This window comes from Vicugna pacos, chromosome 35, assembly GCF_048564905.1.
Source record: "Vicugna pacos chromosome 35, VicPac4, whole genome shotgun sequence".
Lineage (NCBI taxonomy): Eukaryota > Metazoa > Chordata > Mammalia > Artiodactyla > Camelidae > Vicugna > Vicugna pacos.
Genome location: NC_133021.1, coordinates 30,235,886 through 30,263,089, shown reverse-complemented (window position 1 = coordinate 30,263,089; position 27,204 = coordinate 30,235,886). Strand labels below are relative to the sequence as shown.

Below are 27,204 nucleotides of genomic sequence, written 5' to 3'. Positions count from 1 at the left end.
GGAAAGCAGATACAGGGAACGTGAAACGAGGTTCTGCCCTAGTTGGGACGTGCACGGGAGGCCCCAGAGTTTCAGGGAGTCTCCCCTCTGCACAGTTACACGGGGAGTCACCTACGTTTTGAGGTTGGATTGACACTTTGAGGGGTATTATAAGCTTCTTCATATTCATAAAGAAAAACTCTCACTTCTTGATTTTTTTTTGAGAATTTTTTTCACATTTTTTTTAACTGAGTTATAGTCATTTTACACTTCTTGAATTTTAAAGTAAGGCATCATACGTCAAATTTACAGAGCCCTTGAAATACCGCGACTGAAGACTTTTTAAAGACCTGTGTTGCATTTGGGCAACTAGACATGAGCTGTCCTTGCCCCTAGAGGCCACAAAGCAGTCAAAGAGGGGGAGGAGTGGAGGCACCCCTCGTCTGGGCTGGGTGCTTTATTCCTGGGTGAAGGAACCAGTCATGGGAAATGCCCCTCCCCAGCACTTTTAACTAAGGGGCCCAGCTTCTTTGGTGTCCCTCTCCTCCTACAAACCTGAGGTTCAGATTGATGAAAAGAGACAAGGGGTCCCCGTGGAAACAAACAATCAATAGAATGTCATCATTAACAAAACCAAGCTTTACATTCTACTTGTGTGAAGACGAAACCAATATGGAGAAAAGAATCAAAGACCTTGGCAATGTAAAGCTTTTGGTTATGAGACAGAACCAGTGAGACTAAATCACCAACTGAAGACAATTTCTTCACTGATTTTCAAGAATTTTCTTAACTTATTACCAAAAGGAAATGAATTTGAAGTTGGGTGAGTAATGAGAAATCAGAGTTAAAACAAGGCTAGACTTTCTGTGAAATCGTTGTAATTAAATGTTTTCTTACTTCTGTGTAATTTTAAGATGGTGTAAGACATAGCTGTAAGAACTCGCTCTCCTTCAAAGATGTAGATGTCCCATATTCTGAGGTTTAGTGTAAAGGGAGTCTACAATTAAAAACAAAACAGAAATAAGATGAACAGTTTGCCCTTGTCTGGTATTTGGAATTTTACGATTGAGTTTTCTAAGTAAATACTCACCCGATCAAGGAAACACTGAAAAAACCATTTCATTGTGTAAAAACTTGTGTAGATTTCTTGGGAATCCTGAAAAACACAAAGACTTCACAGTTTCCGGACTGCAGCAAACAAAACAGGACAATATAACACACATCAGGCAGCGGAGGCACCAGTCAAAGCTTAAGGACCCTTCACTCGGAATCCTTCTCGTGCTGGAGGATTTCACTTTGTCTGCCAACTCCCACTCCCGCTCCCCCTCCCTCGAGTTTACTTTTGAGAATCACTCTGAGAATAAACCCTTCTTGTGACAGGATTGGAACACACCACTTTGGTTCTAATACATTCTACAGGGAAGAACTCTGCTTCCCTAAATTACTGCGTTTTACAGGAGATCGTGTATGTGGTTCACTGAGGATGAGTTTGTATGACCCTTAAAATACTTCTAGAGCAATTTAAAAATCCTCCCAAATCACTGAGAAAGCATATATCCTTAAAAACTGTACTGCTGGTATATAGCAGCTTCAAAAAAGTGTGATTCTATGAGTTGGTGCTGTGACAGTTCATCAGTACTAAATCTCACAAATCTCATGTCCCTCGAGCACCTGGGAATTATAACTGCTTAGTAATAAAGTGGACGACACCGTAAATCAGTAAGGGAATTGGGACCAATGGCTGCACTCAAGTCTTCCAGCTTTATTCGTGCTGAAGGTCAATATCACATCTACCTACCAAGTGCTGCTTAAGCTTGGACAAAAATTTATTCAGTATTTTTTCATGATGTTCTTGAAACCTCAAGAGTTTGGGAAAACCATGGACAAAAAAACCTGGAATACAAACATAAAGACAATACTTCATTAAACAACATCCACAAAAGCCCTATCTTAAAATGCGACGTATTTCCTTCATTTTTTAACTGTCAACAACAACAGCAAATCCAGTGGTTACCAAAATATTTTTCCCTCCCACCGAGGGAACAATTGTCTGTAAGCTTTGGTTAATGAGACTTACAGTCTAGCATGTGTTTGCTAAGGATCTCTTATAATCTGGTAAAAATATAAATGAGGACAGAACACTTCTGCATTGAAAGAAACTAAGGGAAACTAAGAAGCTAAGAAAAAACGGAAGCGGAAGCCGTTTATTAAGATTATCTGCTCTCCTGAAGTATTCGGTTGTATCATTAGCGCACACATTTTTTATAAATTATTCTAATATTGATTACTTATCATTGCCTTACCGTTAGTACATTACACAACAAACAGCTGATGATGTTTTTCAGGCTTACTCTAACACCACCACCAGCGCCGTGTTTCCAGAGTTATTACTACTTTTTAATCCTTTCTGAAAGTGGTACCTAACATCAGCTAAAGCATACCGGCACTGTACGACCGATGCTAATGTATTTGATCACTACTGATGATACGACATAAAATCTGTAAGATTTTTAGGAGGTAACTAATTGTAAATGGGAAACTAATATTAATTTTGTGTATTTAACTCATGGAACTAAACATCTATTTTTAGTCCCAAGTTTCCTTTCAGATATTGTATATAACTCTTTAAAAAGGATGTTTACACAATGAATTTATGATTTCTCCACGTTACTGTTTTCCAAGGCAGGTTCTATGTAACTTTTAAAGATGTTAATAAATGTTCTATGTCTTTAAGAGAATCCAGGAGAACACTGTGTGTTCAATGTACTCTTCCTGTAAATACAAGCTCCTGAGGCCTAAGAGCTTCTGAATGTTCTTAAGTTGTTTTATAGACTAAAGAAACTTACTTAAGTTCTTTCTTTAACTCATATCCCAGCATTATTTGATCTTGGAGTCCATTTTTCCCCCACAGCACATCTGTTTCCAAAAAGTGGAACTATGCCCCTCCAAGAACACACTGCTGGGAAACACTGCTTTATAATCTTCAGGGGAGGGCTATTTCTTAACTAAATCTCAGTTTTCTAAGGTGTGTGTAAAAATTTCCAGAGATAGAAAATTCCTCCCTTAGTTAAGATTTTTCCAGTGAAATGATTTCATTAAAAAAAAATCCATCTCTCTCTTTCTGTGCCGCTTTCATGGTCAATCTGATAGGAATGGAAGTTGGAAGAATTTCAAGAAAAAGTCTAATTTTGAAAAAAGACAATCCCTTCAGTAATAAACACCAGTTCAAGGATGCTGGGATCCCTAACGCTGCTTCACTTTTCAGTGGTCCCCCAGACTTGGTATTTTACACCTCAATGCAAAGAGCCGAGGTAACCTTTAGGTATAAAATTCCACTGGCAGACCGAGAAACAAGTATCTCTAAGTACAGACTCACCCATAATGAAGATCCAAACTGTTCTGTAAATGTAAACATTGGGATAGTAAAATTAATATTGCCTTAGAGAGAAGACTGGTGACAGGAATTGGCAGTATTCCCCACAACGTCCTACTGAAAGAGTGGCACTCCACTGCGCGTCACAACAGATCAGCAACACTCCCTCATCGTAAAGCAAATAAAGACTGACAAGGAAGCGTTAGTGTCAAGATGCCTTTTTAAATGATACTGCCTACCAGCTGGCAACTCAATACAATGTGTCTTACTACTGGGTCTATTTATGGGATGCAAAGTGTCCAGAAACAGTTACCATGCAGGTGGTATTTATTTGAAAAAACATTCACAGGGAACACTGAGGGAGATGGCTAAGTGCAAATACACACACGCACACAACACCCCCACAATAACCATGTGGTAAGAAAGCGAGATTTAATAAACTATGGACTATGGAAAATCATACTTTTGAAAATGTAAAATACCACGTTAGCATGTGGCAGATTCTCTACCACATAAAGTTCCAACGTCCACAGACAGAACTTTGACGGTCCGCTCTTAGAGGGATTAGCATCAAAACTTGTTTATAATTGGGTGCTGTCACACGCAATGGCACTGGGAAAATTAATTCTGCATTGTATGGACAAATGCCACTTTTACTTCCAAGAGAAGCTGTGATCCAAACTCTCTCAAATAAAGTTTACTGCATATGCTTGCAGTTAACTTACTGCAAATATGAGGAAAAGGTTATTAAAAATAATCTTCTAATTTGAAAACCAAAAAACTATACAGATTTTAAAATACTAAATAATACAGTGCCCAGAATGTGTTATCAGTCTCCTTTTTATGTAAAATGGAATCAATTTTTAAGGATGAAAGAACTAAAAATACATACTTGATATACAAAACTACCTAATTATTATGTATCTTTCCGTTACACACCTAAGTGTCATTTCTCAATAATTATTCGTTAACAAAGAGGTACACATCCCAATATCCAGCTGACAGTAAGCATTTCACTCAAGGCATGACTGTCTAAAAGTTTTGATCCAAAGGCATCTCCTATTTCTCCAACAATACAGCTTTTCCTAAATTCCTCCAAACGTAAATTAGTTTCTTCTGGCCGGGGCAAGTAAGAAGGGAATTTTTAAATGCCAACAGTATACTTTGGAATAAACACAAAGGGATAGAAATGTGAACAGAAAAGCTTAGAAAAGTTCAAGAAGAATGAAATAAGAAATTAGTAACAAACACTAATTAACTCAACAAGCCCCCTAGGCATTGAATTTCTGTACTTCACTCTACCAAACATCTTCCAAAGTTCGACTTTGTTTGAATTTTCCTTTTTCTCCCTCATTTGTTGTCTCTGATCACCCGTGGGGTTTCCTTACCATGCATGGCATGTTTGGGGCCCGAGAAGAGTTTGACGAGGGCCCAGAAGGCGTCCTCTTCATTCATGTACATGAGGAGTAAGGCTGTGATCTGGCTCATCCCCTGACAGTATCCAACCTCCTATAGAGTAAATGACAGCAGGGAAACCGGGGGTTTTAAGATCAAACCACGTGTATACACACATATTTAAAAAAAAAAAATTGGTGTATAAAATAATCAGAAAATGCCTAAACAGATTATTTACAGAGAAATACTACCATCTTAACAGAGCTGAGCCACATGCTATCAAAGAATACATCCGTACCCAGGAGGAAGTGCAGAAGTACGGGCAAGTCCAAGCCCACGTGTGTCTTACTAGCCTCTGCTCAGTGTCATTACACCTGCTGTAAAGAGCACTATTTATTTTTCTGTTTAACGTGTGATTCTCAGCTCAATATTCCTCTTCTTTGCTCAGATGTTGGCAAAGTTGAGTTTTAGCCTGCTCCACCACACAGCAAGTAGGTACACAGGGTAGCCTCTCAGGACCTCACCTAGTGAATGGAGCACAACCTCCTGGGGCAATGAAGACTGATCGAGAGTCAGGCAAATTCATCTACCCACTACTTCCTGTCCTTCTAGTCCTGAGCATTCCCAGTCCCATTTGCTTAAAATAAAATAAACAGCAACAGAAAACATAACAGAACAATCTAGATAATGAGGGAAAGAGTGAGATTCACCGTCACACCATCATTTTTCCCATTTCCAAACCAGCCCTGCTCTAAGACCCCAGGGCTGCCACGGAGCCTCCAGAAGACCCACCGAGACCAGGAGACCATCCAGCCCCGAGATGAAGAAACGCTGGCCAAAAGGGTCATGTCAGGGAGGGGTCCCCAAAGACACGGTCCAGCTGCTCAGAGTACAACTCCACTGTGGGCAAGCGCGCCCCACTTACCGTGTTGTAAATAGAATAAGCAGCGAGAACGTGGAATAGGGATTGTTGCCTAGAAAAAAAGAAAACTTCCGTTGAACACGACTGAGTTATTTCACATATTTCTACAATTATACACTTAAAAAATAAACAACGGTTTGACTGAAGATAGACAGATAATCTATCTGGACTATCTACTATTATAATAAAGAAATGGTCCCAAGCTGAATGCAACAATACCCTGTACAGTCTAAATGTGAGGCTAGATAACGTTCATTCTGACGGAAAGAATTTATACCACAGTGCACAAAGGGCTTCACCGTTTTTAAAATGTGCTGCCCTCTTTCACTGAAGTATTCTCTACACGAAGTCATCCCACAACAGTGGCTAGCCTGAAGAACCGGGGAACACCATTCTGAAGCCTCATTCACAGCTGGGGGCTCCACCCCGCAGGGCTGGGGCCGTGTCCCCCAAGAGGCGGGACAGGCTGTGAATCAGCCTCCAAACTCAGGGCTGCCCCTCCTACAGCCAGGGTCCCAGGGCCCAAGACTCAAGGGTGGAAGTGGGGGTGGCTCCACCCTCACGACCGCTCATCGTCCCCCAACAAAGTGTGTGCTCCCTGTCCCATCACCCTCGGGCTCTGCTGGTCTAGAGGTCCTAGTGCCAAAGAGAGGAGTGTCGCCCCCAGGAGACACAACCATTCCCCAGAACTGGAAGCTGAGATGGTCACCCGGCCACTTTGGGCAACAAAAGAGATGACTATACTGAGTGACTGATCCTGGCAACCGGGGGCAATGAGCTGCCCGGACACGGTGGACAGAAGGAAGAGTGTGTCGAGAACACAGAGAACACGGAAGGTGCCTCTCAATAAAATCAAACCCTGTGATGAGAGTCAGTGGAAAACTACAACAGTCAAGTCCAGGCAGGACGTTATAATGGTCCCGACCCCTGAGGAGTAAAGGCTGCAGTCCCTCCACCAGGTGAAGAACCACGACCAGCTGAGGTACCTGCTGAGGGCAGAGGGAGAACGGACGGGTCGTGGGAAGGTAAATTATGAACCAGCAATGACCACACGCCCAGTACAGAAATGATGGCTGTAACTGTTACGAGGATTTCTTCCGTAGTTTGGCATGGACGTGTTTGTGTGCGTGCATTTTTTTAATGTGTTTTCTTCCTTCTTTTTTATCATCTAACGTAAGACGTTTAGTAACAGTTGACTTCACATCACAGCATTCAGGTAACAGAATATCAAAGCAGAAGAGTGAGCACCGCCCAGAGACCCCGCATCCTTCTGTGCAGAGGGGCTCAACACAAGGTCAGCCGTAAGCAGAACAGCGGCCCCGTGCCAGGCGGAAGTACGGCTTCGTTGTCTCATCTGGAAACTAAGCTGACAGGGGTGCCCTGTGACGGCCAGCTCTGCGCGCCCACCTAGCCAAGCTGCAGCCCGTTATCCAAACCCTAATCCAGGTGTTGCTGTGAAGAAATTTTGTAAATGTAACTGAAATACAGTCAGTTGAATTTAAATAGGGAAGATTAGCCTAGATAATCAGGGAACCCTGATTCCACCCATTAAAAGGCAGGAAGAGCAGATCTGAGGCTTCCCTGAAGAGGAACCTCCTCCCCTGGGCAGTGGCTTCAGCTCATCCCCAGAGCAGGCCCTTCCCGACGCCGCCTACGGTCTCAACTTGTCCAGTCTGTCCCTGCAGCTCTGTAAGCCAGCTCCTCACAATAAACCTCTGCGCTTCCATCCCTTACTGGTTTCCATTTCTTTGGTTGAACCCTGATACGGAGGTCAACAAAACTGTACCTTTCATTCATAAACTGCCACAGTCATTTCATCGCTCATTTTCCTTTTTTTCTCTTTTGTTCCATCAGTGTGTGGAGTCAAGATTATAGGGATATACAGATTACTGACACTGTTCTCAAAAGTAATGCAACCTCTCATTTCTTTTCTAAGAGTTTTAATAAAACTACCACATATTTAAGAATTCTCAGATCATAAAATGACTTTGTAGCAATTTTATAGCACCTACTATATGTCAAAGGTTAAAAATTTAAGTTAAATAGGTTCCTAAATTTTATAAAACATAGACAAAATGATCTGCCAAAACTTAAAACCTTCAGAACTGGATTCAAATTATAGTCTATACAAGCTACTCTAAACACATTTTAAGTTGACAAAGACGATTTATAAATGCTATTCATATTTTATAATATTAAACTTTACTTACTTAACGCCGTATCTGTCCCTAAACATGATGTGGTCCCTAAATGTGCGGTTGACATCAAGGTCTATTTGTCTGATATCAGGTGAACAACCCCGTGCTCTGTGTTTTAATTTCTGAAAAGGAAAAAGAAGGGAAGAAAGCACATTTTTATGGAAGTCAGTTGTTGAAAACCCTACGACGAACAGTAAAATAATTCTCATTAAAAACCTTTTTCTTTTTTTGATTTAGTAAAGCTATTTCCATGGTTCAAAAATGCAAACAATGTAACAAGGTACACAGTTACAGGTCTCTCTCTGGTCCGTGCCCACATCTTTCCTACTTCCAACCTCTCCCTCCTCCCTCCTCCCACCACCTCGTCTCACCCCATCCTGTCAATAGAGTAGATTTTCATTTTGGTTGGAGACGGATGACTGGGCCGGGCTAAGGCTGCAGGTACGCTGCTCACAACTAGAGGCAGACCTTGCTCACCTGTAAGACGGACCACTAGACCCAGCAGAGACAAGCGACAGTGAGATACAATGAAAAGAACAGGAGAAAGGAGTGGGTAAGAGCCCCAGCTCAGGAGCCAGCACATCTCACCGTGCGAGAAAAAGCTCAGCAGATTAAGAAAAAGTTGTTCCATGCCCACTGAACTTCCAACTTAAGGAGAGCAATTTATACCACATTTGGAAAGAGAGAGTAAGACGGTGACTGGGAAGGGAAGGCTTGGTGAAATGCTGGAGGAATCTCAAACAGTAAAAATAACGTTTATGGTATTATTGAAAATGATAAGCCTGCAAGTACCGGTGGGCAAGTCCTTTCTTTTGTTGTTGTTACTGTATGACTGGTTTTCACTGAATCGTTCTCTCATGTTAACCACTCATTGGATAACTTTATTCTACGCAGAGAAAGTCTAAAATGTAACTGAGAACCACAGTTCTAATATTAGCATGTGCACTGGGTTGAATAATGCCCCCCCCCACCGAATTGGTGTCTGCCCAGAACCTGTGAATGTGACCTGATTTGGAAATGGGGTCTTTCCAGGTGTACTCAGTTAAGAGGACATACTGGATCAGGGTGGACCCCAAATCCAATGACTAGTATCCTTGTAAGGTGAGACCCAGCGACACAGAGACACACAGGGCAAGGCCACGTGAAGACGGACGGAGAGGCTGGAGTGATGCAGCCTCAAGACAAAGAAGGCCAGGGATGCTGGCAAGTGCAGGACGGAGGAAGAGTCAAGGGAGGAGTCTTCCCTGGAGCCTCGAGAGAGAACACAGTCCTGATGACACCTTGGGTTCAGGCTTCTCTCCCCCAGAACTGCGAGACAACAAACTTCTGTTGTTTTAAGCCACTCAGTCCATGGTACTTTGTTATGGTGGCCTGAGAGAACTACTACAGCATGCTAAGTAAGATTTTCTTCTTTCATTAATTAAATAAGTAATTCCTGAGCACCTACCGTGTAACAGGTACAGTGTCCTAGGTGCTGGGGTTAGATTTCATGTATGTTCTCTCAGACAGCGTTTTCAACACTGGGTCTAAAGTTACGACGTTAAAAGCAAGTATCTAGGAGTGGGAGTGCTGGATTACATGGTAACGACCTTCAGTTCTTTAAGGAACCTCCATACTGTCTTCCATAGTGGCTGCACCAATTTATGTTCCCCCCAACAGTGTAGGGGGGTTCCCTTTTCTTCACACCCTTCTCCAGCACTTATCATTTGTGGACTTTTTACTGATGGCCATTCTGACCTGTGCCAGGTAAACCTAAATGTCCACTGACAGATGACCGAATAAAGACGAAGTGGTATGTATGTATGTGTGTACACACACACACACACACACACACACACACACACACACAGATACACAATGGAATACTACTCAGTCATAAAAAAGAATGAAATATTGCCCTTTGCAGCAACATAGATGGACCTAGAGATTATCATACTAAGTGAAGAAAGTCAGAGAAAGACAAATACCGTTCATTTATATGTGGAATGTAAAATATGATACAAATGAACTTATTTACAAAATAGAAACAGACTCACAGACATAGAAAACAAACTTAATGTTTACCAAAGGGAAAGGGGGTAAAGGGATAAACTAGGAGTTTGCAAATCACAGATAGAAACTGCTACATATAGAACAGATAAACAAGATTCTACTGTATAACACAGGGAACAATATTCATTATCCTGTAATGAACCATAATGGAAAAGAATATGAAAAAGAATAGGTATCTCTCTGAATCACTTTGCTGTACACCAGAAACTAACACAACATTATAAATCAACTATACTCTAATTTTGAATTTCAAATTAACAGGCTGGTTCTCAATACTCACACTATAAAGGTCTCTTGTTTCTTCCTTCATTTTAGGGATCTCCAGGAGTAGAGCCCAGACTTCACCTCTGAGCTGGAGTGGGATTCCTTTGTAAATTCTCCTATGAAACTTATCAAAAGAAATATAAATTGAAAGTCACAAACTGACAAAGCTTAGACTAGTCCCTTAAATCAAATGAATTAATATTTGTTAGTTTTTTATTGTCCAATTACTCCCAATAACTGATCTGATTTAACATGACACGTTTGCATCTTTTCATCTCTACTTTTCAGATCTGAACAGGGAGACACACACACACAGAGAGGAGAGAGAAAACAAGTAAGCAAGTGCCGAGTAAGCCCAGCGTCAGTATGTTCACACACTGCAAAGGTGTTCCTGCAGTGGCACGAAAGCATAGTCAGCGCTCTTTCTTAAGTCTTGAACATCTGATTTACAGTCCCCCATTGATACAACTGAGTTGTCATACTTTTTCTTCCTTTTGCCTTATACATTTAAAAGGCTCCAAATAGCAAAAGGGTTCTCTTGTGTCAAAGATTCTTCATGGAGGGCAGAGACTCTCTAGAACCTTCTATCACATAACTCAAAGTGACCCACAGTCTTCAGCCCCCTACCCACCCCCTCCAACCAACACACACACACGCACTCTTCCCTCTCCTCTTCTCAACTCTTGATAGTTTCTTTAGGAAAACTGTCGTCCTTTTCTTAAGTGACACTGACCCTATCTGACCAGACAGAAGTAGTGCTGAATCTCCATCAAGAAGCGACATCATCACTTTTGAATGAAATTACATATAAATTATCAGTATCATTAACTCTTGGGTCCTGAAAAGTACAGTTATCACTCTAGGAATCTTAAGATTCAACATACATCTCCATCTTCTTATAATTATTTCTTTTTCCTCAAGGCTAATTACGTATTCAAAATAATATATAAACCCATTATGCTCATTACAAAGTTGTACATAAGGAAACTCTGAAACTTAAAAGTAGATGAAACTTAAAGGGAAATGATTAAACAAATTAAGGCGGAAACTTAAGGAGTGAGTTAAGACTAAGTATATAGTTACCCTTATGATCAAAGTAATGTATTTAAATAGACTGGCTAAGAAAACAAGATGCAAGTTCTAGTAACTGAAATGTTGACGAGCTGTGAACTAATAAGCAGAGCTTCAACTTCTACGATTATATACTTAGATTTTTAAAACTGAAACCTGTAGTAACTAAGCATGATGGAGCTTTAGGAAACTCTAATTATGTGTGATTTTACATGAGTGATACAGCAGAGTAACTTCTGTGAAACAGTGAATACTATGAAGGTGATTCAGTTAGATAATTACATACATAAATTTCAGTTTTGTTCCTTTGGTATAGACACAGTATGTTTCAAATTTGAAATTTCAGCAGTGACTAGAAACATGGGAGCTTTAACTCCTGCAGCAGATGTAACTGGAGGAGCACACACAGGAAGCTTGTGTAAACTGGACTCCGCTGCTTCAGCTTTCCCACGCACCGAACATTTACCACCAACTGCAAACTCCGTGTGGTTTTTAAAAAAGTGAATTTAAGATTTCTTTTTCTAAAGACAGTTTATCTATATTCACTTCAAAATCACAATAAACATAACTTTTTAAAGGAATATCATCCACTAAAAGTTTCTTCAAATTATCTCCTGAATTTCTACAGTAAATATGCTAAAGTGTAATCAACATGAGTATCAGAACGTGGGAAGTACTGCAAGTGTGAGAAGTGAAACTGTGAAGTCAAATAAAATACAATGGCAAATAAACAGATAAACTTTGACAGACTTGACGGATGTTTTTCAATGAATAAAATTAAGAATCACGTGTACACCTTTTACTGTATTGCTTAAAAGACTTTACACATAACTTACTGCTTTCATTCAATTCTGTATTCAACAACTGTACATAAATTACTCTCTACTGTATATCCTGAAGTTAAACTAGATTTAGAAAAACAAAACAAACATCAGTCAGATTGCCATGATTTAACTAAGAAGAAACAACGGAGAAATTTCAGGTAGAAATAAAAAAGTCATGGTCCCAGTGTTATTCCAGGGCTAAAATGAAAAATGAGGCATGCGTGGCAAAAGCTGAAAAAGAAATATTGATACACTGTCATTATCATCAATAGTAACAATTAAAACCAGCTTTTCCTGAGATTTTACTATGTGCAGGAAATTCTAAAACTATTTTTATATATTGTCTCATCTAATCATGTTAACAATTTCATGAAATATTACTATCCCAATTTTACCGATGTTGAATTTGAAAATGAATCACAAAAAGATTAAATAACTTGCTCAAAAGTACATACAAGTTATCAGTTAGTAGAAGATACTGATTTTATGTTATAAAAAACAAAGATCATCTTTCTAACAGTAGGGTGTATGTAGTATCCACTGTTCTGCTCAATTGGACTCAGTAAAATAAAATATGTGAAATGGAAAATATTAAGGATATCAAAGAGCAGAAAGCATTAAAATAATGATAATAAAAACTGTATTCAAAACCTAAAAGGCAAATAAAAAGGTATGTATCTGGAATTCAAGCTATGGGAGGTAATGAAATGAAACATGTACAGAAAATAACAGCAGAAAAAGAATGAAACTATGAGATCCTAAAATAAGAATTTTAAATTATAATTCCATTTTAACTGGAAGGAATTCAAAGAACAGAGAAATGGCTTGTCTAGGCCAAGAATTCCATCTTCCTAGTCCTACTTCAGGGTATTTCTGCCAAATCACACTGCCTCTTAGAGATTATAACTTTATTAAAATAGTAGAATGTATCAGTAAAAGGTCATAGCTGGTCATCCCAACTAGTAAATAAACAAAATTCACTCATTCATTCTAAAAAGAAACTTTGTAATGACTTTCTGCTTTGTGGCCAACACTTGATAGGTACTATGGCTACAAACTTGAAAAAGTCCTGTGGCGTTCACAATGTAGTGGGACAGAGAATCACATAATCACCTAGTTATGGACGTACCACCTTCATAATCCAGTCACACAGACTACTGCTATCACAGCTGAGCATCACATCCCGGCAGGGAGCCCGAGTGGGAAAGGGGGACCAGCGGGCACTGCTCTATCTAGGTCTGCGGGGTGATTTCAGGGGGCAGTTGGCCCTAATGGAGGAGGACATGTGAGATTCTAAGGGGAAACCAGAAGACATTTAGGGTAAAGGTGCTGGAGACAAGGGCAGTGAATCTGCTGTGGCTGTCACTTCGTTATTGGTGCAGCACAGTGGGTCTCATCCTGAGACTACGTTAGAGATACTGGAGGAAGGAGGGATTAATTCTGCATGAGAGTTAGGAAAGATATCCTATAGAGAAGATGACAATAAACTCAATATTAAGGATATGCAAGAATTTGCAAGAAAGGAGAAATGAGGGTGGGGGTGAGGGTGGAGGTGACAGTGAGGATAATAATGATTTATTAGGAGCTGAGATACTAATTTCTAGATCAATTTATTTCTCCTAATATTTTTACACTCCTAAAGAGGCAGGTACTATGATTATCATGCCCATTTTACAGATGAGAAAATTAAGACATAGAAAAGATTAAGTAACTAGCTGGTCACACAAATGGTAAACTGAGGAAGAAGAACTGAAATACAGGTAATCTGACTTTATAGATCCTAGTCTGAACAACCATGATATAGAACTTCTATATGTTGGATTTTAACATTTTAATATTCCAACTTGAAAAGTACTACCTTTAAAATTCTGCTACAATTTTGTTTTATAGATATGATATATAAAGTCTTTAAATAAATAAGGTGGCCTGAAATCTTCCTTTGTTTCCAGGATCTCTTCACGTGCCAATAAAACCAATCTATTTCAGTCACACAGGTATATTTTTAAAATTCATCAACTAAAAAAAAAAAAAAATTCCACCAACTGACCTAATGTTTTCAACACATCTTCCCAACCTCAGTGATTTCAAAACATGAATAAATGTGCCAGTGTCCATGATCATGGTGCCAGTGAGTAGACCTGTCAGCCTGGCAAGTTTGGCTCAGTTTTGTGGGACTTTCATAACAGCAAGCATTCGCCACGAAACAAAAGCTCCCTCTCTGAGATGCTTGGGCTCTTCCTGGCCTCTCTGTGTCCTTCAATCACCCCTGCTCCACTGGTCCCTATGTCTCTGCCTCCAAATAGACAAGAGTCTCCTGAGTTTGGATCTGAAAAAGTCTTAAACCATCCACAAGGCCCTCTGTCTCTTAGGACCGCATTCTATTCCCTTCTGACCTTTTACTGACAGACATCAAAGGGGGCAGCTAGCAGAAAGACGGTGCAATAAACAAGCCCTGACATCTGGACATAGGATCCCTTGATGGTCACTAATAAACACCTTGAGAAACTGATTTTTAAAGGTTGTGCCTCCATTTTCACGTCAGTAAAATCAAATGTTGGCTAATACAAGTCTATTAGTTATCTGACCAACAAAGGTCCGTTCAGTTATTTGCCTCAAGAAAAAAATATGTGTTATCTGTAGTGACAGAACTTAGACACAATTATATCATGACTAGTTAAATCAGAACAGCCTCCACTTAGCAGACAGAACTTCATCTCTCCATTTAATAGACTGATTATATTTTAAAAATACAGTATGGCGTACATAGAGGGCAGTCACTGTGAAAACACACAGGCAATCAATCTTAATGGCAATTTTTTTCATTGAAGTTTGTATTCTAAAAACCCAGATATTCTCTATCAGAGCTATATTTTAACTTCAAGATATTTTAAGATATTTCTTTGTACTCCTACCACAGAAGTACAGAGTCTGTTGGGAGAAAACTTTAATCTCCCCTTGGAAGAGAAGAAAAATACATACTATTTTTTACTTCAATGCAATTTAAAGTTGGGTCTGAACTGAAAGCAGTAATCCTTTTAGAAGGTGCATTCTGTTTCATACCAGACTTGACCATATGTATATCATCAAATAATTCTAGCATTATAGTTGTGGGAAAGTGCTTTAAAATTATACCCCAAAGAAAGAGCTTTATTAAAATCTCTCTTACCGGGAAGTACATTAGCCAGAGTTGCTGTCAGGAGAATAAGGGGAACTGCTCATTTTCACAGGGGCTTATATACTTTCACAGACACACGTACACCAGAGGACAGAAAGCCATGTAATTCTACAAGTACTTCATTAGACTGAAGCTGAGATTAAAGCACAGATGCAATGCATCGAAATGCATCCTGTAATTAGCACATGAGCGATCTTTCCATAGAGACGGCAGGTGGAGCAGCTGTCAGCTCAGGGCAGCCGAGAGGAGCACGAGCTGAGCGAGAGCACGGGTGTCGTGACCAACATCCCACCCTGAGGTGCTTCCTGAAACACCTTAACGCAGTCAGCAGCCCGAGAGGAGCTCACTCCTGATGAAAATAAAACAGCAGGAGTCTAACAGACTTTAAATACGGATATTTAGGATGCTCAAAAAGACAAGTGACATTAGTCCTGTGAGATTCCCCGTGACGAACAGATTTTCATGGTTGAACAGTGTCACACAATTTAAGGTCCCTCAAAAATGTCTACCACATTGTAATATTAAAGAAACTGCAGAGACCTGGAGTAAAGAAACCTTGCTGACCTCTGTTTAGCTTTAATTCTTCCCAACTTTATTTCTCATGTAATAATATAAGTTACCGACTGCATATTAAGTACAGGCACTATTCTTTGTGCTTTACATGAATTAGCTTATTTAATCCTCAAAACAACTCTTTGAGGGAGGTATTAAGAGATAAGTAAACTAAGGTAGGAAGAGGTTAAATACCTTCCCCCAGGTCACACTGCTTGTAACGTGGCAGACTCGGGGTCCAAAGCTAGGATGGTCCATCAGGCAATACTGCTTCTATGTAACACCTGTTAGACCCCAAAGAACTGATGCTGCCTGGAATTCTTGGTAAATGCTGATTTATAACAATTTGTATCTATGTAAAAAGGAAAACAATTGCGCAGAAAGCAAGTGTGAGGAAACAGACCAAAAATTCTAAGAGTTACACCCAATTGTGTTTTGCTATAGGATTATGGAAGATTTCTTTTTTCCTTTCAACTTTTTTTATTGTCCAACCTTCCCTCAAAAAACTAACAGTGGTGGTTAACATTATTCAGTGCTTCCTATATGCAAAGTGCAGTGCCAAGTGCCTTACCTGCATGAAATCATTAAATTTTCATCTCTCGGAAAAGGGTTTTATCTTTTCCGTTTTACTGATGAGGAAACCAAGGCTTAGATGTCAGCAGCTCTCAAAGCACAGGCCATGAGGTCAAACACTATTTTCCTAATGATATTAAAATGTCATTTGCCTTTTTCACCGCCTTGACTTTTGCACCAAGAGCAGGAAAGCAATGGTGGTGAAGCTCCTGGCGCCAGGACACGGACGAAGCCACAGTTCTCTCTGCTCATAGTTTACAAAAGAAGTCGGTGCACTTAAGAAAGCCCAAGTGTCTCCACCCTTGATCCTGCACACGTCTTGCTAACAGTCTGGGTGACGAGACGGGATGCACACACGGCACTGTACCACACACAGAAGGACAGGGCTGGCCTCAGGAAAGAGCATTTACGCGGCCGTCTGCATCATCATCTGAGCCGAGCCCGTTTTCCGCGGCACACTGCTGTTACTGGAAAGGAAGACAGACCAACCAACTACGGTTGCTGAGACTTCGGTATTTGGGAGATATTTTCTCAAAAATAAACGAAGTAAGACTGTCGCTTTAAGGGAAATAACTGACTTATTTGTTGCCACTGTTTACATTTTCCCTTTCAAGCAGAAGTTAGAATTTTGGAAAGCCTGTACCCCTAGAAACTTGACAATATTTAAAGACTGACATGACTGGCATTCATATTAATATTTAAAACAGCACAAACTCGACACAGGAAAGACTTCAGGGGAGGTCAGCCAGAAGCTTCTCAAAGCACAGGCCATGAGGTCAAACACTAGGACAAGGAGAGTGGCTCCTGCTGCAGAGAAAGCTTTCCGACGTCAGCCCCTTGCTCCTCCTGGGTGATGTGACAGGTGGATGTGAAGCCTGGAATAAATGCAGCAATTCTGACCCTAAAGGGAAGCCGACCCCAACATAAGGCTGACAGCACTGCAGAGAAGACGGATGGGAAGAAACCACATCACAGGCAGCCTAACCAATGCCGAACTCAATCACTCCTGGAACCAATCTCCCTCTGGACTGTCCCATACGTCCAATTTGAACTGGGTATTCTGTTACAACAAAAAGACTCCATATTTGAGGCATTCCACTAAATTAAATTAAACTTACTTTTTTAAAAAAAGAATATGAATGTAATACTCTTATAATTAAAGAGGAGCTTCAAGTGGGAAAATCTACATTAAATTTGTATAGTTTCATAAGGAAGGAACATTTTTAATTACCTTTTCAGTGTTCTTGTATTTTTCCCATCCTTTTAGCATTTTCAACCATTTAGTAGTTCTTTCAATTTCCAGGTGCTTTTGCTAAAATAAAATTGAAATTCATTGTTACTGTTTGTTTGAGGCTTCTTAAGAATTACCAAAAAAAAAAAAAAAGGTCAAAATGCTGTTGAAAAACGGACTACTAAAAAAGTTATGCTATATTAGACAGCAAATACCCTAACATTTTAAAAAAGTTGGATAATTGATTACATTTGCATCAACATTATTCCTTAAAGTTAAGACATACAGATGTTCCACTGGGGTAGGCAAAGAAAAAGGAATCCTGTATTTTCTAACATTTAAAAATTAATCTCTGAAAACCCTGTGTATTCTACAAATTTAAGCCAAAAGGAAATTTTTTAGTATTTTAAAGTATTTTTATGAAACAACAAAAACACAACTTCAAAATTCCATTCTCTTCTTTCACATTTTACTAAATTCTGGCATCTTAATGTTTTCAGTGACAAAGGTGGTTTTTATAAAGGAGAACTGGGTATTTATTTGTGGAGAGATTATTATATAAGTAGCACCATGCTAGTGAAAAGTTGTACAAAAATAAGCAACAGTTGCTGCCCAAAAGAAAACTCCCCATCTGCTAAGGGCACCTGACGGAGCATACAGTGCTGTGGCCGGTGCTGCGGCCGAGAGGCGGAGATGGTGACCCCAGTGCTGGCGGAGGGAGCAGTCAATCCCACCCAGGGCAGTCAGACGGGCCTGAACGAAGACCTGGACGATGATGAGGGCTCTGACCTGGAAGGAGCACCCCGAGAAGCAGGGACAGGCATATTGCTCAGCCAGCTCAGCACCGCAGGGGCTAAAGAAACAGCATGGGCCCTCTCTCTCATCTCTTACTCACTCCTAAGGCAGCAGAGTGACTTACCTGATTTGTAAATTTCGAAAAGAACTGGCCAAAAACAGCCCTCTGTTCCTGTACTTTGGGAGCCCAGCTAGCCTCAAAAGCACATCTGCACCCCGTCCTCTCAGGCAGGAAAAAACACCCTCTTCAGTGGAGAAGTCTGGGTGATCCCTCCGCCCGGGCCCAGGCGAGTCCGTCTGTCCCCTCCTGGGCCCGCAGGGCCGCCCCCGCTGCCACGCCCACCTGCTCCCACGACGCCGAGATGTCCGCTGCCCCCCACCACCAGGGACGGTGTGGGCGGAGCACACACCTAACCCCCACCTGTTCCCCGGCACAAAGCCGACAGAACGCCTTCCTATGAGCGAGCGGAGATTCTGCTATTTTGGTAATTCTCCTCGGCCCCAGCATTTCCTTTTCTGAAGGCCTCTGTAAGTGTAGTAAGTGTATCTAAAAAGCAAGGAAATGGAAGACTACACAACAAAGAAAATCGTTCTGAAGATACATTTTGTGCTCAAAAATGTACGCTCCTTACACCCCTATGAGGTCGGTATAGTCTCCCCCACTCTACAGACAAGGAAACAGAGGCACACAGGGTTAATCAACTTATCCGAGTCCCCCTTCTCCTAAGTTCAAGGCCAGCCAGCTAGACTCCAGAACCTGCACCAGCTCCTATGCTGTTTCCACCGCGCCCCTGCTTCGGTCCTGGGACCGCAGCTCCCGGGTGAAAGGCGGCTCCTCGCTGACCGTCTTCAGCCCAGCTTCAGACAGACAGACAGACAGACAGCACCGGCCCGCCACCACCAGCTTCAGATTCAAAGGAAACACTAAAATCCCAAAGAAAACCCTGAATTTAGGAAAAGATTCCCACCAAGAATGTTTTCATAGAATTTTATTTTGGCGTCTTCTTCAAACTCTTGAATTACTTGTTAACTCTTTCTAAAAACTTTGATGGGTTTTTCTTAACCAAAGATGATCACCTGTGAGCAAAAGATATTCTGTCATGATTCTCATTTTTCAAAAGGTTAAGCATATTCTTCATTATATTAAGTGATAAAATGCTACAGATGGTTTCAGAAATCTGTTTAATTTTAAAACTCAGTGGGGCACTGAAATCTAATTAATGTTTCTGTTAAATGTGACTGTAGAGAAGGCCAAGCTGTGAAAAGTTAAGACTGATCCAGGATGCCATTTGGTACTTTCCTGTTCGTCTGCACTTCCTCCTCCGACTTCTTCAAAGTGTAATCCCTCTCTCCACCAACCGGAAAACACCAAAGAATTCAAGCCAACCCCGGAGTACAGTAACATACACTGTGCCGGGAAAAACCCTGCTGAGATGCAGCAGTCTTTCATGTCTATGACTATTAAATCATCAATGAATCACTTTAAGAAGTAGCTATTTTGTCTTAAGGCACTTTTTTTTTCTACTTCTAATGCTTTTCATATACAGGGAGAGTTATTTTAAATGCTACACATTCTCATGTGCAAGGACAAAAAACACGAATGATTTTAAGAATCATTAAGTATTCTTTTCTTTCCCCTACAGCGAATTTTAAAAAAGAGAAAAAAAGATACACCTTGGGAAAAGCTCTCAGGCTATAGGATTTTAAAATTCCACATCAGTAGTTCCATAAGGTTTAAGTGTTAACGCTATAATGCTGCCAGATCAACTACACCAGACATGAACGTACGTAAATGTCTTTTTTCCCCACCCATGCATCTATAATAAATGGGTAAAATATACTTTAACACCAAACATGTTACAGCTTAACTATTCCAGAATGCATTCTGAAGAAGTAACTGAAAACACATGTGACAAATGTGAACTAAAGCACTCTAGAAAAATGGGATAAGGAACACCATCTTCTATGGAATCAGTAACACCAAGACAAACTAGAATGTAACAGCAAGTTAGTCTCGATGGAGAAGTTCAGCAGACAGCTTCCAGCACAACACACCCAAGACGACTTCCCTACACATGTGGTTCTGACTTTCCCTTCCCTAATGTGAATTAACAGCACCACACCCGCCAAGCCAACCAACGGAGAACCTGAGGTTGTTTTCAGTCTTCCTTTATCTTCCTCCCACGCCCATTCGACACTCTGCTGCTTCCATCCATGTCTCCTGCTTCAGCAACCCTAATCCCTAGATGAAGGCAGTAACTCCTCACAGGGAGCCCGCCTGTCTTCAATCCAACCTCCACGCTGCTATGGCTTTCTAAATGGGTCCCAGGGTAAAATCTTTCAATGGCTACATGTTACCTACAAATAAAGTTCTAATCTCTAAATGGATAACCCTTTATAATATGGCCCAAACTCACCTTCCAGTTTCACTTCCTGTTACTTTTATGATCTGGCCACCTTGAACTATTTGTCTGATCTGACAGTAGTAAAATGGTGTGATGGGTTTTTTTCTATGATTCTTTCTGTATTATTAACTGATATTTTTCTATTAAGTTTTTTCTTTTGAGTTCCTCATTTTTAATTGTCACTATGGTATAAAGGCCTATTTCGTTCAGTGTCTTATAATCTATTATTATTATCATTATTCTTTTTGAAGCTCAAATTGCCCCAAATTTGGCTGGACTGCCTCATATTTGGAGACTTCCCCCTTTCAAATAGATCCTTTAGACATGCCCGATCTGGCACAAAATAATTCAGACTCACTTTTGACTTAGATCAGACATTCCTTTGAGAAACAGTGGTTCTCTTTAATGGGGAATGGTATTCAAAAGCTAAGGACTGGGTACTAGACATGTTCATTATTGCAATTTTAAAAATCATACAGCAGGACCCCAGTGCAAGAAGATTCTGTTCCCCTGAGAATGTGAGAACAACATGTATCAAAAGGAGAACGATGCAGAGGTTTACTCTCTGCCCAGCATTCCCTCTGCTCTCTCCCCATTACCTCCACTGACGACAAAAACAGTACATTGTTGTGTATTTCATTCCCCACAGGAGCTGTTTTCAGGAAAGGACTAAACTTCTGAAGTTTATGATCTGATTCCTGACTGTCTAAAATTGGTATTTCCTCCAGCTCAGGACTGGCCCTCCTACTGGGGCAAGGAGGGTGTCAGGATCAAAAATGGTGTCGTCCTTGTTGCCTCTTGTGATCTGAGACCACACTTCAACCCTCTGCAGGACCAGCTGAAGAGTAAGCACTTACGAACGGCTGCAGTGCCCACATCGTATGAACTTGCCCAGCAGTGGGTCCAACGGTCCTCCCCCACCAACACGATTAACAACCCAGACTGTAAAGGCTGAACATATACAATGCAGGATGGATACTAAACAGCCTTCTCTTCTAGAATAAGAAACCTTAGAACTTCACTGAAGTTCAAGTGTTCAGATGTTTTTGACTATTAGGATGTGTGCCTGGGGATAAAGCTGACCCAAGTCACGCATGCCTGGACCTCGCCAGCAGAGGTCAGGAGAGGATGAGAAGTGCAAGCAGTGAAGGGTCGTGTTCTGACAGAACGACACTGTAAAGTCTATCTGTCATGTATTCTGAGTAAGATTTCACACTACATAAAATTAAGACAGTTTTTAAAGATTTGAATAGGATCCAATATTCCATTAAGCATGCAAAATACTGCACTGCAAAAAGGCGTAGCTGGATCCATGGAAATTCATAGTTTTATGTAGCCTTTCCTCCTTATTAAAAACATCAATAAGCTCAAAGAAACAATATAATCCACTGTTAATAGTGTTCTCTGCAGAGTAAACTAAGTTGTTTGTTTATTTGTTTAAGTGCCTGTTCTGCCCAGAGCCCTCTGCAAAAATCAACACCAATCATCTGATGAGCAACTGCCTCCTCCCATTACTATTTTAAACAGAGAATTGTCGTCAGCAAAAACAGAAAAAACAACACTGGCAGAGCTGGAACCAAGGCCACGATGACTTGACCAGCCATCAGTGAACAAGTCTTCCCAAAAGGCAAGAAGCACGTGCGGCCCCGTGCGGCGGACACTCCGCGAAGACTCAGAAACTCAGAAACGCGCGTGCGCTTCAGCAAGGTGATCGCCTCCACTGGTTCCGCTCCGCGAGGCAACACGTGGACAATTTTGCTTCAGTTTCCGACAGCATTTTGAAGGGGGGTAAGGAGGTGGCATTGGAGAGAGAAGTCAATACTGGGTTGCCAGCGTGTTATTTTGCCAAATATGGATGTCTTTTGTTAAAAGATACCTTCCAACTCTTCTCTCCCTAATTTCTCAACTAAAGCACACTGTCACAAAGAACAGAGGACCAGCTCCACCAGCCCTCACCCCACACGGGCAGCAAAACGACACTGACCATACGGTCACCTGGCGGGTCCCTTGTTATGAGGCATGTCCTGCCCTAGGTTCTGGGGACACGAGTGAACACAGCAGATGAAACCCGCCTCACAGAGGTTACATCCTAGTGAGGAAACAAACAAAATAAAGATACAAATAAAATATTTACTATGTGAAATAGTGTTAGTGCTGAAGGAAAAATAAAGGAGGGGGTAGAATTAGCATGTGATGGGGGAGGGGGGCTGCCAGGAAGGGTCTCACTCTGAGGGAGACACTTGAGTAAATACCTGAAGAAGAGGAGGGGCCGCGCCGGGTACCTCGGGGTGGGGGGAGGGCTCCCAGGAGAGGAAGCCGCAGGGCGAAGGCCTGGAGGAGGACCGTGGCAGGCGCCGCCAGGGAACTTGGACGAGGCCAGAAGTGAGCAAGCGAGGGGGAGCAGGAGATGAGAGGGGAGACTAACAGAAACTAGGTCATAGGGGGCTCTGAGGTCAATCTAAGGACCTTCCCATTGACCATGGAGAAAGACCGTGGATAAGCCAGCATGTTCCCGTTAGGAGTGGCATGACCCTACTATTTTAACTGGATCATTCTGGCTCTTCGGGTGAACAGAGAGACTGGGGAGAAGGGAGGACCAGGGCAGGGGCAGGAGCAGGAAGCCCCACAAGACAAGTGACCTCGGGCCAGGAGGCAGAGCGGAGCTGCTGGGAGGGCCTCACAGTGAACCTCCCTGCAGGCCCAGCTCCCAGGACTACAAGGGACACAGTGTGGGTGTGAAAGGAGGAAGACAGACAGACACACAACTCACAAGTTTTTAGACTGAAAACTGGAAGGGTAGGGCTCCCATGGGCTGAGATGGGCAGGTTTGTTCACAGAACGGATTTGAAGAGAACAACAAAAGCCCAGTTCGGACATTTATTAGACACCAAAGTGTACAGAGTAAGTCAGACTCCGAAGTCTAGACACTGAAATGGACAGACAAGGACATGCAAGTTGGGCAGCTGGCATTTAAAGTAGAAAGACTGGATGGGATCACCCAGGAGGAAGTAGACAGGAAGGAGCAGTTCCAGGCCTGAGCCGCAGGGCGCCCTATGAAGGAGAAAGATCAGGGAGACGAGCAGGAACAAGCAGAGCGGGAAGAAGAGCACGTGGGGAGTGGGTCCTGAAGGCCAAGAAAAGAGCACGTGTCAGCTGGGGACACCAACCAACCACCTCGCATGTGCTGGGGAGTCCCTGGGAACTGACTCCTTGGCGGAACAGCGCAGAAATAAGAACGGAGAACAAAGCAGCAAGAACGTCAGCTGAGAGAGGACAGGGAAGGGGTTACTGGAGGCTTGGGAAGAGAAGGGAACGTGGCACTAGTTAAAATGGGAGCAGAAATTCACTAGGAAGAAATGGTATCATGTCCAGGCAGCATGAACGTCCAGCCACAGTCCGTGATCATGAACTTAACGTAAACCCACGCACCGTGGTTGAGAGTCTTTCCCCAGCTGCGCTGAGCTATGCAGGCGCAGGCACTGCAGCGGCAGAAAGCTTCGCCCAGAAGGAGCGACAAGGGTGAGGAAGTGGGGGTGCCGGCCTGCAGCAGAGCGCGGCTGGGAGAGAGGGGAGGAAGGCACGAGTGTGCCACGGGGCGTGGAGCAGTGGTGGGATCCACAGGGCCCAAGGATGAGCGAAGTCAGGGCACCAGCAGAGGGGTAATGGTCAGAGGGGGAGACAAAGAAATCCCTGTGTCCCCATTTCAAAGTTCACTGGAGGCAGGACAGAGAAGGTGCTGTCATCTGTCACTTCCTTCTCCTTCATCCCTGAGCCGCAAATCCCCCCTTCTCCACCACCAGCACTGCCACTGCATGTCACAGACACCCTGCTCCCGAAAGGCACCATCACCTCCCACCTGCTGTCTCACGGGACCGTCCTCTGGTCCTGCACCAACAGTGAGCATCTCAAAGGCAGAACCTGTCTTATCTGATCCTGACATTCCAGGCAGCACCTAGATTTCAGACCAGCACTTGATACACAGTTGCTGAGGAGTAATATCACTTACATTCCTGTGCCAAAACATCTGTTACAATACCGAGAGAGAATGAGGCAGGCACAGGAGGATTCGGCCACAGGGACATGCCAACAGGGATCTCTACGCAGCTCACGTAAAATGGCGTCTTGACCCACATCTCAGAGTTACGCTACCGTTTTTATTTTATTTTCAGAAGATTTTGATTTCAGAGAGATTTTCTAAAACATTTTTCAGATTCCAATTCCAATTTCACCTTCATTTTCTGAAACTCCTCCTGTCCAGAGGGCCTGACTCCCAGAGCAAGAGCATCAGAGCCCTGACTCAGCCCTGCCTGTGCTGCAGTCCCAGGTGGGGCACCACGTCCAGCAGGGGGTCACTGGGAACTGCCACCTCTCCTCTTTGGGAACTGCCATCTCTCCTCTTTGTGAAGTTCTTATTAGAAGTTCCACAATATCTCAAATTATCGCGCCATTCTTTCTTACTTTCTTGAAGTGACAGACTGAGGGTCAAATTTAACAGTGATGGCACCATTTACATATAATATGGCCCTCCAAATCATAAAGGTGGTAGGTTTTTAAATTTTTATTCATTTTTTTTATTATGTTTGGGGTGGGGTCGGAGGTAATTAGGTTTATTTATTTATTTTAACGGAGGCACTGGGGATAGAACCCAGGACCTCGTGCATGCTGAGCACACGCTCTGCCACTGAGCTGTATACCCTCCCCCCACCAAAGGTGGTAGGTTTTATTCCTCTGATAAACATAGTTTACTGGTAATTATAAATGAACACAGAGCTGGACTTACTCGTTCCACAGCTGCGTTATGATATGGGAGCTCTTCTTCACTGCAGAGGAAAAACAGTATGTGTCAAACAGTTGAAATCAGAGCAAATTCTGAAAAAATTATAAACCTGTAGGCACAGAGGATGTACAAACACTTATCATCACAAAAGTTACATAAACTTTCAATTCCATCGGATTCAACATAAAACAATTAGCTAGTCTGTAACCATATGGCCCCTGTCTTCAAATCTCTAGATCTGTACTGTCTAATCTAGTCATCTCTAGCCACATGTGGCTGTTTAATTTTAAATGTAAATTAAACTTAAAATTAATGTAACTCATTATCAGTCTCTCTAGCCACAGGTCAGCTGCCGTACTGAGCAGGGCAGACAGAGAAACAACATTCACCGCTGTGGACAAGACTGCTGTAGTCCAGGGGTCGACAACCTTTTCCGTAAAGGTAAATATTTAAATAGTAAATATTTTAGGCTTTGTGGATCATACAGTCTTTTTCATTACTTAACTCTGATGTTGGACTCTGAAAGCAAACACAACGACACGTAAACAGAGTCTGGTTTTGTTGCCACAAAACTTTTACAAAAACAAGTGGTAAGCAGACCTGGTCTACAGCCTCTTGTTTGCCATCCACTACTCTAGACCATCGCCTCCATTTTCTGGCTCAAACTATAGCCTAAAATAAATGGTTGTTCAAAAACGTTAGTATAGGGAAATAAAACTGCTTCCAATAGATTTATGAATTAAAAAGAAAACTTCAACTTTTATTCTGTAAATAGGGAAAGCTTCATAATGTCAAAAATTCAATGGGAATAATTTTTTAATGTACAATAAAAGATCAAATTCATTTCTCTTATACAGTAATTCTGATACCACCTGTAACATAAAACATTCCAAGACTCTTATGAGAACTGTCAGTAACACAAAAACGACGTGCTATCTGTAAACAAGGTTATGCTTTGAGTTGCTATGTATCAGCAGTCTCGATGTTCTGATGATACGTATGCCTTAGTTTCTCTTGAATCCAAGTCATAGCACTTTCAAGAGCACAATACACTAGTATTCTTGAGCCCAGGATCTTCAAAGGCCCTCTTCTGCTACTCTGGAGTCTTTAGGCGAACCATGAAGCTGCAGCCATGGGACTGACAAAAATGTGTAACGGCCAAGAGATCTCAGAGAGGCAGCGCAAACCCTCACTGGACAGATAAGAAAACGCACACTTCCCTTAGTCACAGTCACTTGTCCTAATACAGAGACGTCCAGCGCTACCTAACCCAGGGGCTTCAAACCAACGTAAGATCTTCACACTGTGCAGGAGTATATGAACAACAGGCTAAGAAACCGATTCTCAAGAAGAAAATGAAACCTGGAGGATTAAGCATCTTTTTTTTTTTTAAGTAAAGTGTCTGCTCACTTTTATTTATCTTTATACCTTTCGTTACGCTCTTAGCCACACTCTCCTCGCTTATATGTAATCCTGACCATGGGGGCCAGTGATGCACGAATGGCACAGGATGCAACTTCCAGTCTATAACTGCTCCCACCCACTCTTAACCTGCTGGCAGAAGGCTTGTCGACACCACTGGAAAGTACTCGCGGGGTGATCAGGTCAGCAGGGACAT

At 41.9% G+C, this 27,204-nt stretch overlaps 1 protein-coding gene and 1 long non-coding RNA gene across 5 annotated transcripts in view; one reads left to right on the top strand and one right to left on the bottom strand.

Annotated features, from left to right (window-relative positions):
- USP6NL (USP6 N-terminal like) overlaps window positions 1-27,204 on the bottom strand; it is a 127,663-nt gene that overhangs the window by 16,131 nt on the left and 84,328 nt on the right. For all 4 annotated transcript variants that reach the window (XM_072955174.1, XM_072955173.1, XM_072955175.1 and 1 more), the window contains 9 exons: window positions 25,590-25,629; window positions 17,610-17,690; window positions 10,200-10,307; window positions 7,880-7,989; window positions 5,673-5,721; window positions 4,741-4,861; window positions 1,778-1,872; window positions 1,070-1,135; window positions 877-976 (listed from right to left, as the gene is read on the bottom strand). In XM_072955174.1, coding sequence (XP_072811275.1) covers window positions 877-976; window positions 1,070-1,135; window positions 1,778-1,872; window positions 4,741-4,861; window positions 5,673-5,721; window positions 7,880-7,989; window positions 10,200-10,307; window positions 17,610-17,690; window positions 25,590-25,629 — 770 coding nt within the window. The remainder of the gene's footprint in view (window positions 1-876; window positions 977-1,069; window positions 1,136-1,777; window positions 1,873-4,740; window positions 4,862-5,672; window positions 5,722-7,879; window positions 7,990-10,199; window positions 10,308-17,609; window positions 17,691-25,589; window positions 25,630-27,204) is intronic.
- LOC140691526 (uncharacterized) lies at window positions 427-7,402 on the top strand. The gene is made up of 2 exons (XR_012067236.1): window positions 427-802; window positions 6,879-7,402. It is a non-coding gene; the product is annotated as an uncharacterized lncRNA (long non-coding RNA).